Source organism: Lathyrus oleraceus, chromosome 4, assembly GCF_024323335.1.
Source record: "Lathyrus oleraceus cultivar Zhongwan6 chromosome 4, CAAS_Psat_ZW6_1.0, whole genome shotgun sequence".
Taxonomy (NCBI): Eukaryota; Viridiplantae; Streptophyta; class Magnoliopsida; order Fabales; family Fabaceae; genus Lathyrus; species Lathyrus oleraceus.
The window spans coordinates 56,640,764-56,656,940 of NC_066582.1; the positions used below are offsets into that span (position 1 = coordinate 56,640,764).

The 16,177-nt window shown below is 41.8% G+C and overlaps 1 protein-coding gene across 1 annotated transcript; it reads left to right on the forward strand.

Annotated features, from left to right (window-relative positions):
* Positions 1–13,286: 13,286 nt before the first annotated feature.
* LOC127135999 (uncharacterized) lies at positions 13,287–14,714 on the forward strand. The gene has a single exon (XM_051062611.1). The coding sequence runs from the start codon at positions 13,287–13,289 to the stop codon at positions 14,712–14,714; it is 1,428 nt and encodes a 475-aa protein (XP_050918568.1).
* The last annotated feature ends 1,463 nt before the right edge of the window (positions 14,715–16,177 follow it).

Genomic DNA, 16,177 nt, shown 5'->3' on the forward strand with positions numbered 1-16,177 from the left:
CCGTACCAGACGGATTCTTCTTTCAAGACCACCTCTTTGCCGATTCTGACAGGCATTGTTACTTCACTTCAGTGCAAATTTTCGGGTTTTTATTGTATTCAATCCCTTGATACCTCGAAAGTGCGAAAGCCGCTGCTATCTTCTTTTCGGGTCTACAATTGATTGAATAGGGGCAGCTGTAATACCTTAAAATTTGCCCCCATCATTCATGCATTCATTTTTAGGTCATTTAACATTTCATATTGCATTTCATCATGTCAAGCGGAATTAGATCCAAGAAGCTTGAATATCATCCAAGACACTTTGTGGGTCCTATCTGGGTGATCATCAACACAAGGGAATGGCTTGAGATACTTCCAACATGTTCAAATGGGGTATATTCATCAGTCAAAATGTTAATCTTGAAGGAGCAAAAGTTTGTTCATGAACTGTCATGCTCGCTAGGCGAAGCCCACGCGTTTCGAAAAAAAAACGACAAAAAAAACGAAAAAAAAAACGAAAAAAATAAAAATAAATAAATAAATAAATAAAATATAACAGAAAAATCTTGGACTTGGACCTCTCTCTTTTGAGCCCACAAAGTCACAAAAATCAGGTTATAAATTCTAGACTTCCATCTCCCAAAAAACCCTGGGAAAAAGATAGTGAGAGAAGAGCTAACAGAGTTCAGAGCAACCTCCAGAGACTGAAAGGAACTCATCTGCAAAGAGCCAATTCCATCTCATATAAACCCTCAGATTGCTTTACAAACCCAACCGGGCAATTCAATTTCATTCGATCTCTCCAATCAGGTTTGCCCTATTTCCACTACTTTATACTTTCAACCTGAAATTTTTTATACCCTTTTAATGCATTTGTTTGACAAGAGGTTTAGGCCTCCTACCCTTGGTTGCTTTTTGTGAGTCTTTTTGTGAATTTTAATGGCATGATTCATGTGGTTACATTTTGATTTGGGGCAACTCTTGATTGCACCCCATCTTGTTTCTCTAACCTGTTTGTTGAGTTTTTGTGAGGGCTCACATGACTCTGAAAGGATAGCTTGCTGGGTATTCCACTTTATTTGTGGGGTACCATTTGGAGATTTGTTCCGGTTACCTGTATTGACTTGCTTTCTTTAATGGTGCCAGCTCGAGAGATCTCTGGGTTTCTTATTTCTTTAGCTGTTATTACTTCGGATCTTTATCCATGTGGTAGATCTCTTGATCCTTTATCTTTCCCGCATTTTACCGTTTTCTTAGCTGGAAGACCTCAATAGGAGGCAATGTTTTCTTTTGTTTGTTTACTTTTATGCCCAAAGACCTCCCTGAAGAGGCATCAGTGCTAAAGACCTCCCTGAAGAGGCAATTGACGGATAAAAGGGATTAGTAGTCAATCCCCCGTTATTCAGTGCGTCGTTCTTTAAGATCACACTACGTGTCGATGCTTCAGAACCAAAAGCCCAAGATCTTTTGTCCGGTCAGTCAGTGGAGAGGGTTCCACCTTCCTGAATCCCCACTTTTTGTCATGAGCTCACCCTGTCCAGGGTTAAGAGCTATGAGGTCTTATCCTCATTACCTGCTTGATCTGCTCACCCTGACGTTCAATGTCAGTGGTTAAGAGCCCATTTGATTACCTATTCCATGGCTTGTTTGTCGAGGTTGATATGACCCCTCTTGACTAAAGCCCTACCCATGTATGTTTAAGCCCCCTTGTTGGCATTTTACTTTATGCATGTTTGTTTTGTATGGTGTGATCGTCTCCCCATAGGATTGCTAGGCTTCGTATAGTCTCTCGTTTGCATGTCAATTAAGGTAGCACTGTTCTTTCGTCTAGGACTTCCTTTTTGCATGGGCATTCCTAAAACACAAACAAACTCATTGATTTTTCTTCTCCTAAGAACACGTTAACTCCTTCTACTACAGGCGAGTAAGTCTCCAAAGGTCGAGCATCCGGTAGATTGCGTAGTAACGTCGTTCATCCAAAAACACAACCCTTAACCCGTAGGTAGCCGAACTACGGGTTGCTCTGATTCTCATTCCAGATGAGATACGTAGGCATAAGACGCGATGTCTTAGCGAGCACACTCCTCTTTAACCCATAGGCAACCGAGCTACGAAGACTCTGATTCTCATATTCAGATGAGATACGTATGCAGTGGATGTGACATCCGTGCGAGTCATTTTCTTTTGACCCCTCTTTTAGTAAATAGTACATTAGATATACACGCACCCTTTAGACAAGAACAACAAAAGTGGATCCCGTAGAGTACTACGAATGTGTAGGGGTGCTAATACCTTCCCTTCGCATAATCGGCTACCGAACCCAAGATTTGGTTGCGAGACCTTGTCTTTTCCTTTCCTTTCTCCCAGGTTTACTTCGAGCGTTTCCTTTCCCTCCTTTGGGATAAATAATGCACGGTGGCGACTCTTCTGTCATTTCTTTCTCGCCGGGTGTTTTTTCGCATATTATATTTTTTAGGTTGCGACAGCTGGCGACTTTGCTGGGGACTTATTTTCCCTAGTAGGCCTTTCCTAGCGTTTGTTTGTTTATTGTCTATTATGTGTTATTTATTTATTGTTTTGCATACTTATCTGCTTGCATTGCATCCTATGTGCGCTTTACTGTTTCATGCATACTGTGCTGGGTGTGTATCTGTTTCATTGTTGGATGGGAATCATAAGAGGTAAAAGGCCCAACACACAGGCTATGAGTGAACTTTAGGACACCTAGGAATAGAGTGATTCATGGGAAGCGGGTGGTATGGCGCCACTTAGCGGAACATGGTATCACGAGCAGTTCAGATTCTGATGGGGTATTATCGTTGCACACACCTGGTGTGCACATGATGATATTCTTGAAAGGATTGTTTATCCTGCGTTTCTCTTGACCTTACCCTGACCTAGATTACGCCCGTGAGTGGGGCGGGAATGAATCATTTACAGGTACTGATGGTGACTTGTTCTGATGGTGACCGTGTCCTGTTGGTGACTGTTGTTTGGTTCTTGTTGGCGACCGTTGGTTTTGAAGTAGGGGTTCTAAATTGATGACTGTGTTCTATGGTTCCCGGTTCCGAATTCATGCTGAAGTTCTGATCCTGTGCCTCGTGATATACAACCAACCCGGTTTTCTGGAGCAAAGTTTTGATCTCGTAGTACATTCTTCAGTGGGTTTCTCTTCAGACAGTGCAACCCAACAGATATTCAAGCAGATACAGCAACCTTGATTTGCATGTCACTACATTGCATCACATCATTTGCATTCATATCATTTAACACATGTTTATCCATTTCTGTGGGGTTTATATCTTCTTCTTGATTCTAGTCGGGGTTTTTCTGGTACTTTTTAAAAGGGATATTTTATCTGATGAAAGACTGGAATCAAGGGGGTAGAATGCCCTTTGGAATTGATAAACACGTCATTGCATTTGCATATCCATAGCATGTCTTGCATAGCCGGTACCGCCGCAGCGTTCTCCAACGCTGGCGTCATCCAATATGGCCAGGTCTCTGCGGTCAACGATGAAGATGGGGATAGTGATTGCGACATCGATAATTGGGTGCATCCGAGGATCCCGGGTGAAGTCATCAACAATTGGTCTTCTGAGGAGATTGTCCAAGCCACTTTTCTGGAGGAGTAATTTTCTTTGTTTATTCATGCATATCCAAGTCTTACATTCTGCCCAGGGCGTAGTGACTCATTGTAGGGCTCATCTATGTGGATACTTGCATTTTTTATCATAAATAAAGGACGTCTTTTTGCATTCAAATGTTTTGCTCATTGTCCTTCAATTTTTGCAGTTTTCAAAAATCAAAAAATATTTGGCAATGTTTTGTTTAGTTTTTACGTTTTTGTTCACACTCATAAGCACATACCATCACTCATGCAGAGGCACGTCACCGGATCCTATTGATAACGGTTCTGCTATGGCTCGCTTCGACTTTGAAAATCCAATCTTTCAAGCTGAAGAAGAGGGTGATGAAGACTGTGAACTCCCTGAAGAACTTATCAGGTTATTAAAACAGGAGGAAAGGGTCATTCAACCACATCAAGAGTCTGTTGAAGTGATTAATCTCGGCACCGAGGACGCCAAGAGAGAAATCAAGATAGGGGTTGCTTTGGAAGATAATGTGAAGAAGGGGTTGATTGAATTGCTGCAAGAGTATGTCGACATCTTTGCTTGGTCTTATCAGGACATGCCAGGGCTTGACACAGATATTGTGGTACACCGTTTGCCTCTCAAAGAAGGTTGTCCTCCGGTCAAGCAGAAGCTCAGAAGAACAAGACCAGAGATGGCTGTCAAGATAAAGGAAGAAGTGCAAAAACAGTTGGATGCAGGGTTTCTAGCAGTCACAAATTATCCGCCATGGGTTGCAAATATCGTTCCAGTACCTAAGAAGGATGGAAAGGTACGGATGTGTGTTGACTACCGGGATCTGAACAGAGCTAGCCCTAAAGATGATTTCCCATTACCTCACATTGACGTTTTGGTGGATAATACGGCTCAGTTCTCGGTATTCTCCTTCATGGATGGCTTTTCTGGCTATAACCAAAATAAGATGGCGCCAGAAGACATGGAGAAGACAACATTCATAACCCCATGGGGCACCTTCTGCTATAAGGTGATGTCGTTTGGTCTGAAAAATGCCGGAGCAACATATCAACGAGCGATGGTGACTCTTTTCCATGATATGATTCATCATGAAATCGAGGTTTATGTTGATGATATGATTGCCAAATCTCAGATGGAAGAAGAACATTTGGTGAATTTGCATAAATTGTTTGAGTGTTTGAGAAAATTCAAGCTGAGACTTAATCCGAACAAGTGTACTTTCAGGGTGAGATTTGGGAAACTGCTAGGTTTTGTTGTTAGTGAAAAAGGGATTAAGGTGGATCCGGCCAAAGTGAAAGCGATACAGGAAATGCCTGAGCCAAGAACAGAGAAACAAGTCCGTGGTTTCTTAGGGAGGTTGAACTACATTGTAAGGTTCATCTCTCACCTAACAGCCACGTGTGAGCCAATTTTCAAGTTGCTAAGAAAAGACCAGGCTATCAGGTGGAATGGTGATTGCCAAAGGGCTTTCGAGAAAATAAAAGAGTATTTAAAGAATCCTCCTATCCTTATGCCTCCGGTCCCAGGGAGACCGCTGATTATGTATTTGACAGTACTAGACAATTCCATGGGTTGTGTTCTCGGTCAACGCGACGAGACAGGTAGGAAAGAGCATGCCATCTACTACCTCAGTAAGAAATTCACGGATTGCGAGTCGAGATACTCAATGCTTGAAAAGACATGTTGTGCACTTGCATGGGCTGCTAAGCGTTTGAGACAATACATGCTGTCTCACACAACCTTACTGATCTCCAAGATGGATCCAGTAAAATACATATTCGAGAAGCCAGCTCTCACCGGAAGGGTTGCTCGTTGGCAAATGGTACTGACAGAGTATGATATCCAGTATACATCCCAGAAAGCCATCAAGGGGAGTATTCTGCCAGACTATCTTGCTCAACAGCCGGTTGAAGATTACGAGCCGATGAAGTTTGATTTTTCAGATGAAGACATCATGTTCCTCAAGATGAAAGACTGCGAAGAGCCAGTTGTTGAGGAGGGACCTGATCCAGACGGAAAGGGGACTTTGTTGTTTGATGGGGCTGTCAATGCAAGAGGAAGTGGAATTGGTGCTGTCATTACTACTCCGAAAGGTGCCCACATGCCTTTCACCGCTCGTCTGACTTTTGAGTGCACCAATAATGAAGCTGAGTATGAAGCCTGTATCTTGGGTATTGAGCAAGCCATTGATTTGAGAATCAAGACTCTGGACATCTTCGGAGATTCAGCTCTGGTGATCAATCAAGTGAATGGTGATTGGAACACTCTCCAGCCCAATCTGGTCCCTTACAGAGATTACACGAGAAGACTATTGACTTTCTTCACAACAGTAAAGTTGTATCACATACCTCGTGATGAGAACCAGATGGCAGATGCTCTTGCCACTCTATCCTCCATGATTAACGTGATTCGGTGGAACCACGCTCCCAGGATTGATGTTATGCGCCTTGATAGGGCCGCGTATGTGTTTGCTGCTGAACTGGTAGTTAACGACAAGCCTTGGTATCACGACATCAAGTGCTTTCTAAAGAATCAAGAGTACCCTGCAGGGGCATCCAACAAATATAGAAAGACTTTGAGAAGATTGGCAGGCAGTTCATGAAGGCTCCTTCGGTACTCATGTCGGCGGACATGCAATGGCTAAGAAATTGTTGAGAGCGGGTTATTACTGGATGACCATGGAATCTGATTGTTTCAAATATGCTCGAAAGTGTCATAAATGCCAGATTTATGCTGACAAGGTACATGTGCCGCCGGATCCTTTGAATGTGATGTCTTCTCCGTGGCCTTTTGCTATGTGGGGCATTGATATGATTGGAAAGATTGAGCCGACCGCCTCCAATGGGCATCGCTTCATCCTTGTTGCCATCGACTATTTCACCAAGTGGGTCGAAGCAGCGTCGTTTACAAATGTCACCAGACATATGGTTGCCCGATTCATTAAGAAAGAAATCATTTGTCGCTATGGGATTCCCAAAAGAATCATTACTGATAATGGTTCTAATCTCAATAATAGAATGATGAAGGAGTTGTGCCAGAGCTTCAACATTCAGCATCACAATTCTTCTGTCATTTCTTTCTCGCCGGGTGTTTTTTCGCATACTATATTTTTTATGTTGCGACACACATTTACTCATAGACTTTAGTGTGATTCTTATCCTACAACTATCAAGTCTAATTAGTCTCCATTCTAATTATTTTAATTCAATCATTCAATCACCTTCTTTTGCCTTAATCACCTTGTTTTCAGACCTAGTGGGCTGAACTACGAAAGCTCTGATTTCCTTATTGCATTCTAAGGATACGTAGGCAAGAGAATCCAGATTCTTCGCGAGCTAACCTATTTATCAATCACTCATTCTCCATTCATTATGTCAATACCATCTTTTTGAGATCAACCATAATTCTCCTTGGACTCTTTGTCTATCCTTTTAGGACAATTTAGCGACAATCCACCTCATCAGTCTAGAGTTGTTTGGGACTATGCCCAGACACTTAATTTAGTCTTTGTTTTTGGGCTTTACCCTATAGTGGCAGTCTTGCTAGCCCACGTACTGGTAAACGCCTACTTTGCTCTTCGATTCAGAGTCTATCTCCTTCTTGGATCCAAGATACTATTCTTATTTGATATTGAACTATTTGTTCCCCATCCAGTGATACATTATTCCTTGTACTATACAGTACTACAATCATTACTTGAGGTAGTGGTTGTCTTGTGAGTCGTCGTTGCTTAGACAAATATCTCTCTCCTTGTTTCATGGCAGTTAACCTCTAAAACTAGGTTTGTCTTGTGAGTCCCCGTTGCTTGGACAAATACCTTTTGACACCATTCTGTTGGTACAAATTATACTCTTCATCACTGTATCTCTCTCTCTCTATATTCTCATGGTTCCATGAACTATGATTGCTCTGATTTCTCATTGCACGATGAGAATACGTAGGCACGAGGATGCGAATCCTTGGCGAGCATACTTCTAATTATTCCTCCTCCCGTCTTAGGGCACCATTCATATCTCTTATAATCCATTATCTACCTTCGATCATAAATCGTTCACCCAGTGGCATATTATTCCTTTGACATCGAAACACACTTTCTTTGGAACTCCATACACCCTTTTAGGACGCCTAATATATAGTCTACATTTCTACCTAGATTTGTTTGGGATTATTCCCAAACATTTAATTCCTTCTTTTTTGGCTAATCACCCTATAGTGGCAGTCATTCTAGTCCACGTATCGGTTGACGTTGTTTCCCTCTATGGTAGAAATCAAATTTCTCTTGTAGATTCCAATACACTTTCACCTTTCGGTTTCAAACAATACTTCCTCAGTCACTTGTTACCAGAATTCTTCATTTTTGTGACTTTGGTCACTTCATTCCGTTCATCTCCACGATGCACTCGTATTCTACCTTCATTCACTCCATGTGATATACCAGTTACCTTTGAGCCAAATACACTACCTCTTTGTGCTCCTTCTCACGTTACCTTGTGAACCAAGAGATGTTTGGGACTGTGCCCAAACACTTATTTCTTTGTCTTTTCGGAATTACCCTATAACGACAGCCATGTTAGCCCGTGTACCGATAATAGCCACCTTACTCTTGGGTTGATCTTCTCACCCTTGTTGGAGTTCAAAACACAATTCTTTGGTTTAGACCATAATTTGATCATAATTCTTTTCATCTGCCACCATTAGTTCTTTGAACTACGGAGCTCTGAATTCCTCATTGCACTATGAGGATACGTAGGCATGAGGGCCCTAATCCTCACCGAGCACTATATCTATTTCCTTTCCTTTTCCCACCCATTTCCGAGTAATCATCAGATATAACACTTATTTGAGAGACAACAATCAAAACGGTTCCCATGGAGTACCATGAATGTTTGAGGTGCTAATACCTTCCCCTTGCATAATTGACTTCCTTACCCAGCATATCTCTTTCCCCCGGGTTTTATCGATGTTTTCCCTTTCCTTCGGGAATAAATAAAGTTCGATGGCGAATTTGTTATATGTTCGAGCGTGCGGTACATTCGGGTATATTTTTGTTAGCTTCAGCTGGAAACTCTACTAGGGACTTTGCTTCTTGGAGCATTTCCTAATCGCTAAAAGGAGTCGAGCCTAGTTTTGATCGCTTCTCCGTTAGCTTAGGTGTTTGCTTTTGTAGATTTACTCGCTTTATTTATCACGTTTACTTTATTGTTCTGGTTATTATTATGGATATTATTTGTTATGCTGTTGTTGGGTTGGGATAAATTACATGAGAGAAAAACTCTATAATCGAGCTTAGTATACACATCGGATAAACTCGTGGATAGTCGTGTACGCCTATGTTTCGCACATTAGGTTGTCATAAGAACCACACCCAGACTAGATTCACTTGGAAGTACTTTTGGCCTGTGAGTATTCACTACGGCAGGAAGCCACCTTGGAGCATAGTCCACACCTGTGAGGGGGATATGGGTTTTCCTTGCAGGAAGCCATAAACTCCACCTACCTTGATACTCATATTGCGTCGAACTTTTGAACCTACAACAAATGGCGTATACAGATTATTCAGAATGTATCCGAGTTTTGAATCTGCATGATCTACATCATTCCATTATACATTATCATTCATCATGACAATTTTTTTGCATATGCATTTCTTTTCCAGGAATCCAAGAGCCCAATTTGTTGACTAAGCATCTGAGACGAAGCATGAATTCCGATAGGAGGAGCACTCACAGTTACAAGTTCGTGGAGCCTCAATTGACTATTTTTAGAGGATTAGGGGCACGCCTAAGTCTTGGAAACATATATGATTTCAAGACGTCTTATGGCAACCTCTTAGGAATCTTGAACACTAAAGTCAATACCGCTGTTGTGCACATTCTGGTGCAATTCTACGATCCTTCGTTGAGATGTTTTACATTCTAGGATTACCAGTTGGCACCCACGTTGGAAGAGTATTCACACATTCTAGGTATTGGGATCAAGAACCAAGTGCCTTATGTTCTCACTAAGGAGCTTTCCAAATACAAAGTCTTTGCTGAAGCCCTCCACATAGGGAAGAAGGAAGTGGAGTTGAACTTGAAACCTAAGGGTGGAATTCATGGCTTCACCTCAAAGTTTCTTGTGGATAAAGCCACTTCCTTCACCGAAGCTGAGAGTTGGATGACCTTCAACGCCATTCTAGCTCTACTAATATATGGGATCATATTGTTTCCGAACGTGGAAGATTTCGTGGATCTGGATGCTATTCACATCTTTCTAACTCAGAACCATGTTCTCACTCTTCTTGTTGATACTTACTACTCCATCCATGTGAGGACCCAGAAGAAGAAGGGAACCATCATCTGTTGTACCCCTTTGCTGTATAGATGGTTTATTTCGCATCTACCCAGCAAAGATCCTTTCATTGAAAACAAAGACAATTTGAAATGGTCCTAGCAGATCATGTCCTTGAACGCCGAAGATATCTCCTGGTATTCGCGAATCTACGACGACATCAAACTCATCCTCAACTGTGGTGATTTTCCCAATGTACCTCTTCTTGGTACGAAAGGGGGAATCAATTACAATCTGAGGTTGGAATTACGACAGTTGGGATACCCCATGGTAGATAAACCTGATCTCAAGAGTGTAGAAGGATTTGTCTTACATGAAGGGGTTGAGGATCCAGAATTAGTTAAGAAGATTGTCAAGGCTTGGGGAGCAATTTGTCCTCAAGGGAGAGCAGAAATGGGTAAGAAGAATTGAATTGCCAAGGAATCTTACACCAAATGGGTAAAAGACAGGGTCAATGAGATGTTGCAGTCATTTCCATCTGAACCATTCATGAGCATCAAGCCTCCGGAACCAGTGATCCATCAAACTTCTGAGGTCGATGAGCTGAAAAGAGTTATCAAAGCCCTAGAGAAAGAGAATGCCGATCTTAAGTCTAGACTTGGTAAGATCTCCTTAGAGAAAGAAACTTTGAAGTTCAACTTGAACCAGAAGAGAGACAGAGTGCGTCGAACAGATGGCGAAGTGTAAACTGAGGTATACAAAACAATAAAAGTGGGTGATGCATTCAAGGAAACTTATGCTAGTTTGTCAGCAAAGAAGAAACAATTAGCCGAGACTCAATACCAAGCTTGTAAAGCGGATCTTAATTACAAAGAACAGATAAAGAAACTTCAAGACCAGCTGGAAGCTTGCAAGCAAGGGGTGAAGGATGAATAAAGTCGCACCAAGCAATTAGAGGTCACTCTTCGCCAGAATCAGTATGAGATAGACCAAATACTTAAGGAGATCCGTGAGCTAAAAGAGCAATCATGCGAAAACCTAGAAGATACCAACCTACTCGAGCAAGAGAATGATTGTCTAAAAAAACACAATGGACATCTTGAAGAGATCCTCAACCAAAAGGAAACATTTGTGAGAAGTATTTTAGATGGACCTAATCGCGATCTACCACCTAACTTCCCCGAAGGAAGCACGATATTGGAAGGAAAGGAGTGAACGCTTAACCATGTTCGCTAAACAAGCTACATAAAACTTATCAGATAACGTTGTTTGGGCTTGATCTGTATTTCATTCTTGTTTCTAGGTTGATATCTAATAGGGTTGATGTTGAGACTCTTGTAGCCCAACAGGCAGCTTATTGATATGTACTTGTATTCCACTTACTTGAGATATGAATAAAAAAGTTTCTTGTCTATTGACTTCACAAACTGACTCTCTCTTTATGCTTTGTATTTGCTTATGTTGATAAACAAACTCAAGGATTCCTTGGAAATTTCTTCCTTTACAAAAATGAATATAACATAAATAAAAATGCATATATTAAAATTTTCCGCATACATGCATGCATCCACGCACTTATTTGTCATAAGCTTCCCGAAAACAAAATGCTTACCATCTTTATCTTTCCACAGCAAAAATGAAGACTCGTCATCACTATTTCACCCGTGCAAACAGATCAAGGATAATGGCTGATTACGAATATGACAATGCTGATGTCCGTGAATCTCTTGCCCAAGTCCATGGCAGAATGAACCTCTTTCAAGGGAACATGGAGACTATCCTGGAGCTCCTCGAAACTCAAAGGGCCTCTACCTCTGCTAACCCTGCTGTCAACGTCACCCATGTTGTTGGGAAGACCAATCCAACTGTTGTTGTTGGTGCTACCGTCAAAACTCCGATGGAGACTGTAGCACCAACTACAAGGAGCCATCAGTTGGTCCCTGTTGATTTGAATAGGCTTGCTGCTGCCTATCCCTGGGGAATGCCCCAAAACTTTTTTGCTCACTTTGCCAATAGGGGTGCTTTCTTCCCTCATCCGACTCTCGCTGCCCCTACTGATGTTGGAAATGTTGTTTTCCCCTAGGGTGTACCCACTGTCCAGACTCCTTCGGTTGATCATGTCAACCCTGAGGATAATCAAGGCCAGGTTCCCACTGAAACTCCTGATGTTGAAGGCGAATACTGAGGCTCGCGCCTCCACCTTCAGGTTCACACCCAGGTTGCTCAACCTGCAAATACGAACCAAACTCAAGTTGTTCCACTTGGTTATCTTGGGGAAACTTTTGTGCCTATGCTGACCTATGTACCTAACAATCCTACACTCAGGTATGTGCATACTGGGGCACCTCAAGCTCCTAATTCTCAGGATGGAGGACAATATCCTCACATGGTGCATGCTGCTCAAACAGTACCTCATAGTTTCTCCTACTCACCGCATATGTTGTTTGCTCCTCAGGGTGTGTCGGTTCATGCAATAGCTATAGACTTCTCGACCAGCCAGTCAGGTTGCTATCCCTACTGTTGATCCGGCCCCGCCAGCGGATTATCAGCGGCTAGACAACAGAATAAGGGCTATCGAATGTTTCTCGGATTTCAGCATGGATGCCCGAGATCTTTGCTTAGTTTCAAATGTGGTGTTTCTACAGAAGTCCAAGGTGCCAGACCTACCGAAGTACAAAGGTGTAAGCTTCCCTCGAAGTCATATTACGATGTATTGCAGAAAGATGGCATCATACATCGACAATGACGACTTGCTGATCCATTGCTTCCAAGACAGTCTGTCTGGAGCTTCTCTGGACTGGTACATGAGTTTGGAACGCATTAAGATCAGGTCCTAGAGAGATCTATCTCGGGCATTTCTAAAACAATATAAGTATAACCTTGATATGGCACCAACAAGGTTGTAGTTACAGAATCAAGCGCAGAAATCCATGAGGCTTTTAAAGAGTATGCTCAGCGTTGGCGTGAGATGGCTTCTAGGGTCAAACCAACTTTGTTAGATAATAAACTTATTGATATCTTCATGGGTACGCTCCAAGGATTGTATTATGAGAAGATGATTGGGACTTCGTATACAAACTTTGCAGATATGGTAACTATACGTGAACGTGTAGAGAATGGGTTGAAATCAGGAAAGATCATAGATACCACTGCTCCGTAAGCTATGAATAAGAAGTCGCATGGGGGCTTCACAAAAAAGAATGAGGGGGAGACAAATGTTGTGACGGTAAGTGTCCACCCCTAGTATCAGTTTCCGATAGCCCCTATGTCATACTATCCATATTCGTATGTCGTGCTGCTCAGTACCAATAACCACCGTGTCAGTATCAACCGCAAAAAAAATAATCAACAACCAGCACCTGCTCAGAAAAATCAGAATCAACAATACAACCGTGACAACAAAGGCCAAGGTTGAGGTCAGAATAACATGAATAATTTTGGTAATCGCCCTCAGATTGATAAAATTCTGGTGTCGTATGTTGAAACAGTGCCATATTTGATTCACGTAAGGGCTATTGTACCAAAAGAAATCCCTGCAGCCTTTCCTCCTTTTCGTCCTAAGCACGATCCTAATGCCTCGTGCGCTTACCACGTCGGGTATATAAGACACTCCACAGAGGACTGTTGGACCCTCAAATACAAGGTCCAAGACTTGATTAATAAGGAGATTTTGTCTTTCTCCGAGGAAAAACCCAATGTGAAAACGAATCCTCTGCCTAATCATGGCAGTTCGACAGTCAATGTCGTGATCGAAGAAGAAACAACAAAATCCGTACTAAGGGCCGAAGATGTGAGGACTCCACTGTCAGTTGTGTTGAAGAGGCTTGAAAAGTTTGGGTTTCTAGCAGGTACACATGATGATTGTGCAGTATGTGAATGTGATCCAGACAATTGCGACAAGTTAAGGGGTTGTGTACAAGAGCTGATGGATCAGGGGTTGGTACAGTTCTCCAAGTCCAAGGCAGTAGAAGAGGTTGCAGTAATCGAATCGATAACTATTGTGTATAGGAAAAAGAAGGTTGAGGCTCCTCCCAAGAGGATTCAGCCAATTCATTTTCGTGTTCCTAGTCTGTTTCCTTATCAGAATACCAATGTAGCGCCTTTGAATTATGAGACAACAGCGTACCTGGGTGGAAAAGAAATTCGTATTCCTGACACCGAAATCGTCAACATAACTGGAACGGGAGGCATGACTCGCAATGGTCATGTATTCACTCCAAAGTACACCCCTAGGGTGTCTCATCCACCCACAGTTATCCCGCCTAAGGATAAGGTCTCCCCTACTCCTACTCCGCGGGCATGGGCAACTGTACCTGCCACTCCGAACATGACGATTGTTCCAGCGCCGACGAATGTTATTGCCAACAAAGTTGTAGAGTTTGAAGTGTCTAAGGGTAAAGGGCCGATGGTTGAAAATGAGCAAGTTGAAGATCACAAGAAGAGCATCAATTTTGAGGAAGGTCAGGAATTCCTCAAATTGATAAAAAAGAGTGACTTCAAGATCTTCGATCAGTTGAACCAGACTCCTTCCAAAATCTCCATTTTATCTTTGCTGTTGAGTTCTAAGGCTCACCGTAAAGCATTGCTGAAAGTTCTAAACACCGCTCATGTGATGCAAGATATCACGGTCGATCAATTTGACGATGTGGTTGCGAATATCACTGCCAATAGGTATTTAGGATTTAATGAGCCAGAACTACATTCTGAGGGAAACGCCCATAATAAAGCACTACACATTTCAGTCATATGCACAAACTCTCTTCTATCTCGAGTCCCCATCGACATTGATTCTTTGCTTAATGTATTGCCGAAAGCTACATTAAAAGTCAATTATAGTTTAAAGGGCCCAAGATGAGGACCAGTACATTGATTGTCCGAGCTTTTGATGGTTCCCGAAGACATGTTATTGGGGAAGTGGATCTGCCTATCTGTGTTGGACCTCACCAATTCAGCATCACCTTCCAAGTCATGGATATCAACCCAACTTACAGCTAATAGGTGATTAGTCACCATTTGCATTGAGTTTTCGTTACTGATCCGACACGAAATAGGGGCTTTTGACACATTGTGCAAGCATTTATGGTACATTTCGAGTTAGTTTTACTTCCGTCATTTTATTTAAGCACTTTTAATCATTGTTATGTTTTACTTTTTATTTCGTGATTTTATGCGTGGGATAACTATGTTTTTGTCCAACAGGTCCAGGTAGAAGAACCAAAGAACTCAGAACGAGACAATGCAAGATTCCGGCATACAAAGGAGCAGAAAACCCTGGTACAAGAGGCCTGACACGGCCACCCGTGTCACCTGACATGGGCCGTGTCAGGCAAGGGAGTACATGTTAAAAAAAATAGTAGCCTGACACGGCCATCCGTGTCAGGCATCATCCCCAACCGTGTCAACCATGCCAGGGGTATGTCAGCCAGAATAGTAGGCTGACACGGGCCGTGTCAGCCCAAGCCCAAAAATTTAGTTTTTCTCGGGCGTTTGTTTGTCGGGCTTTTTAGAGATATTTTTGGACCTGTCCAACTGCTGCTGGGAATTTTCATTATAAAAGGGGGTCTTCTGCCAAAGCAAAAATCATCTTGGAATACGGCAAAACACAGTATTGTGAAGCAATTAAGGATTACAGAGATCAAGGCATTTGGAGAGCTGAAGATATTTATGAGCGAGAGCGATTGAAGATCAAAGTCATCCAATTACTTGTAATGTGTAATTTTTATCTTGAATTTGTTTTAAACAAAATGAGTAGCTAAACTCCCAAATGCTAGAGGTGTGTCCCTGATTTAGAATTGTAACGAATTTGAGTTTACATTTTCATTTATAATATTGTTTTTACGGTAACCTTTTGATGTGTTTATTGCTTTCTCTTTCGGACCAATCAAGATTGATTTGTGGTTATCAATTAGGCTGGACCGCCATTGATAAGGTTTTCATAAGGTTATTCTACAGTAGATATCACCTAGGACTAGGGATACCCTGTATGAACCAGAGTATTCTTGATATTATACAGCTTAACTTCACCCTAATTGGCTATGGACATGGAAATTAGGGTAGATTGATTAAAGGTTTTCTCACCAAGGACTTGGGAGAAAATACCCTTAAGAACTGATAGTAATTGATATTTGTTGATGCAATAGTGACTCAGAGTTGTTACAGGGATAAATCATACATCTTCCCTGGCATTGTTCCTTTTTCTCTATAAACCCTTATTTTCCTCCTTCTTTCCTTGTACTTTTATTATTATATTTTTACACCTAAAAACCAAATTAATACTTTTTGTTTAATTGAATGATAATTTAAACTCAATATTAACTT